Source organism: Octopus bimaculoides, unplaced genomic scaffold (assembly GCF_001194135.2).
Source record: "Octopus bimaculoides isolate UCB-OBI-ISO-001 unplaced genomic scaffold, ASM119413v2 Scaffold_257258, whole genome shotgun sequence".
NCBI lineage: Eukaryota > Metazoa > Mollusca > Cephalopoda > Octopoda > Octopodidae > Octopus > Octopus bimaculoides.
In genome coordinates, this window is record NW_026419462.1 from 8,304 (window position 1) to 9,941 (window position 1,638).

General features: G+C 39.1%; 1 protein-coding gene across 1 annotated transcript in view; it reads right to left on the reverse strand.

Annotated features, from left to right (window-relative positions):
* The window catches only part of LOC106883026 (laminin subunit alpha), a gene marked incomplete at both ends in the record, with an annotated part of 2,926 nt that extends 2,032 nt beyond the window's left edge, over nucleotides 1-894 (reverse strand). The window contains one exon of the mRNA XM_014933885.2: nucleotides 703-894. Within this exon, the coding sequence (XP_014789371.2) occupies nucleotides 703-894 (192 nt within the window). The remainder of the gene's footprint in view (nucleotides 1-702) is intronic.
* Nucleotides 895-1,638: the final 744 nt, after the last annotated feature.

Here is a 1,638-nt window from a genome sequence, read left to right on the forward strand (position 1 = left end):
GTGTTTGACATTTGAATGACGGTTTAGCAACTGCAATTGACATTTGAATGACGGTTTTGTAACTGTGTTTGACATTTGAAAGACGGTTTTGTAACTGTGTTTGACATTTGAATGACTGTTTAGCAACTGCAATTGACATTTGAATGACGGTTTTGTAACTGTGTTTGACATTTGAATGACGGTTTTGTAACTGCAATTGACATTTGAATGACGGCTTTGTAACAGTGTTTGGCATTTAAATGACGGTTTTGTAACTGCAATTGACATTTGAATGACGGTTTTGTAACAGTGTTTGGCATTTGAATGACAGTTTTGTAACTGTGTTTGACATTTGAATGACGGTTTAGCAACTGCAATTGACATTTGAATGACGGTGTCACATAACTGTGTTTGACATTTGAATGACGGTTTTGTAACTGTGTTTGACATTTGAATGACGGTTTAGCAACTGCAATTGACATTTGAATGACGGTTTTGTAACTGTGTTTGGCATTTGAATGACGGTTTAGCAACTGCAATTGACATTTGAATGATGGTTTAGCAACTGCAATTGACATTTGAATGACGGTTTAGCAACTGCAATTGACATTTGAATAAGCTTGTTTATTTAGGAAAAAATACAGAAGGAAATTAACACCCATCCACACACACACACACACACAGAAACTTGTTATTTTTAGATGTTTTCACCCCAAAACTGACCTCACAAGAAGATCCCTCATAACTTGCTGGACAATGACACTGCTCCACTGTGTATGCTGGACGGTCACCACCGATTTCTGTGGCCACATCTAGTTGGACGTTACTTAACCTGTGGACATAGGAAACATACAAAATATAGTTTAGGCTGTAGTATGGAGTAATTGTAAAGCAGTGGTGACGATATTGTAGAGGTCAGTGATGTGTTGATGCTCTGTGAGTGTAATAAGGTAGTGTCGTAGTATGAGTGGATGTGGTATGTGGATGCGGTGTAGGTGGTAGTGCTGTTCAAAGTGGTGCAAGTAGGAGGTGTAGTGTGATGTAGTATATGTGGATGTATAGTGCTGTATATGTAGTAGTATATTGCGAGGTGGTGGGGTATTGCATACATGTTACAAAAAGCACCATTCAAGCGTGGTCGATGCCAGAGAAGGCGAACAGTATGGGCAGTAGTATGATGTGGTGTACAGTGATATATAAATGTTAGCAGTATGTTGTATAGGTAGTAGAGTGATGGATGGTACAGATGCAGTCTATACTGTAGTATAGGCGGAAGCACAAAACATTGTATACATTAGTGGTGGTAGTGGTGTGTGGAACGTAGTACAGGGGGTAATAAAATCAGTGAGATACAGTTTAGGCTGAGGTGTACTGCATTATGCAGATGTGATGACGTTCTATGAAGTTTAGGTGGTAGTGTGGTACATACAGGTGGTGAGATTGTATATAGTATAGGCGATAGTAGTGTTGAGGTAGAGTATAGAAGCAGTGTGTTGCGAAATGGTGGTAGTAGTTGTAGTAGTAGTAATAGTAGTTGATGTAGCAGTTGTAGTAGAAGCTGTAGTAGTAGTAATAGTAGTAGTAGTATCAGTTGTGGAGATGGTGGTTGTGGTAGTGGTAAAAAGTAGCAGTATTAATGTTAGCGGTGGCTGTAGTAGT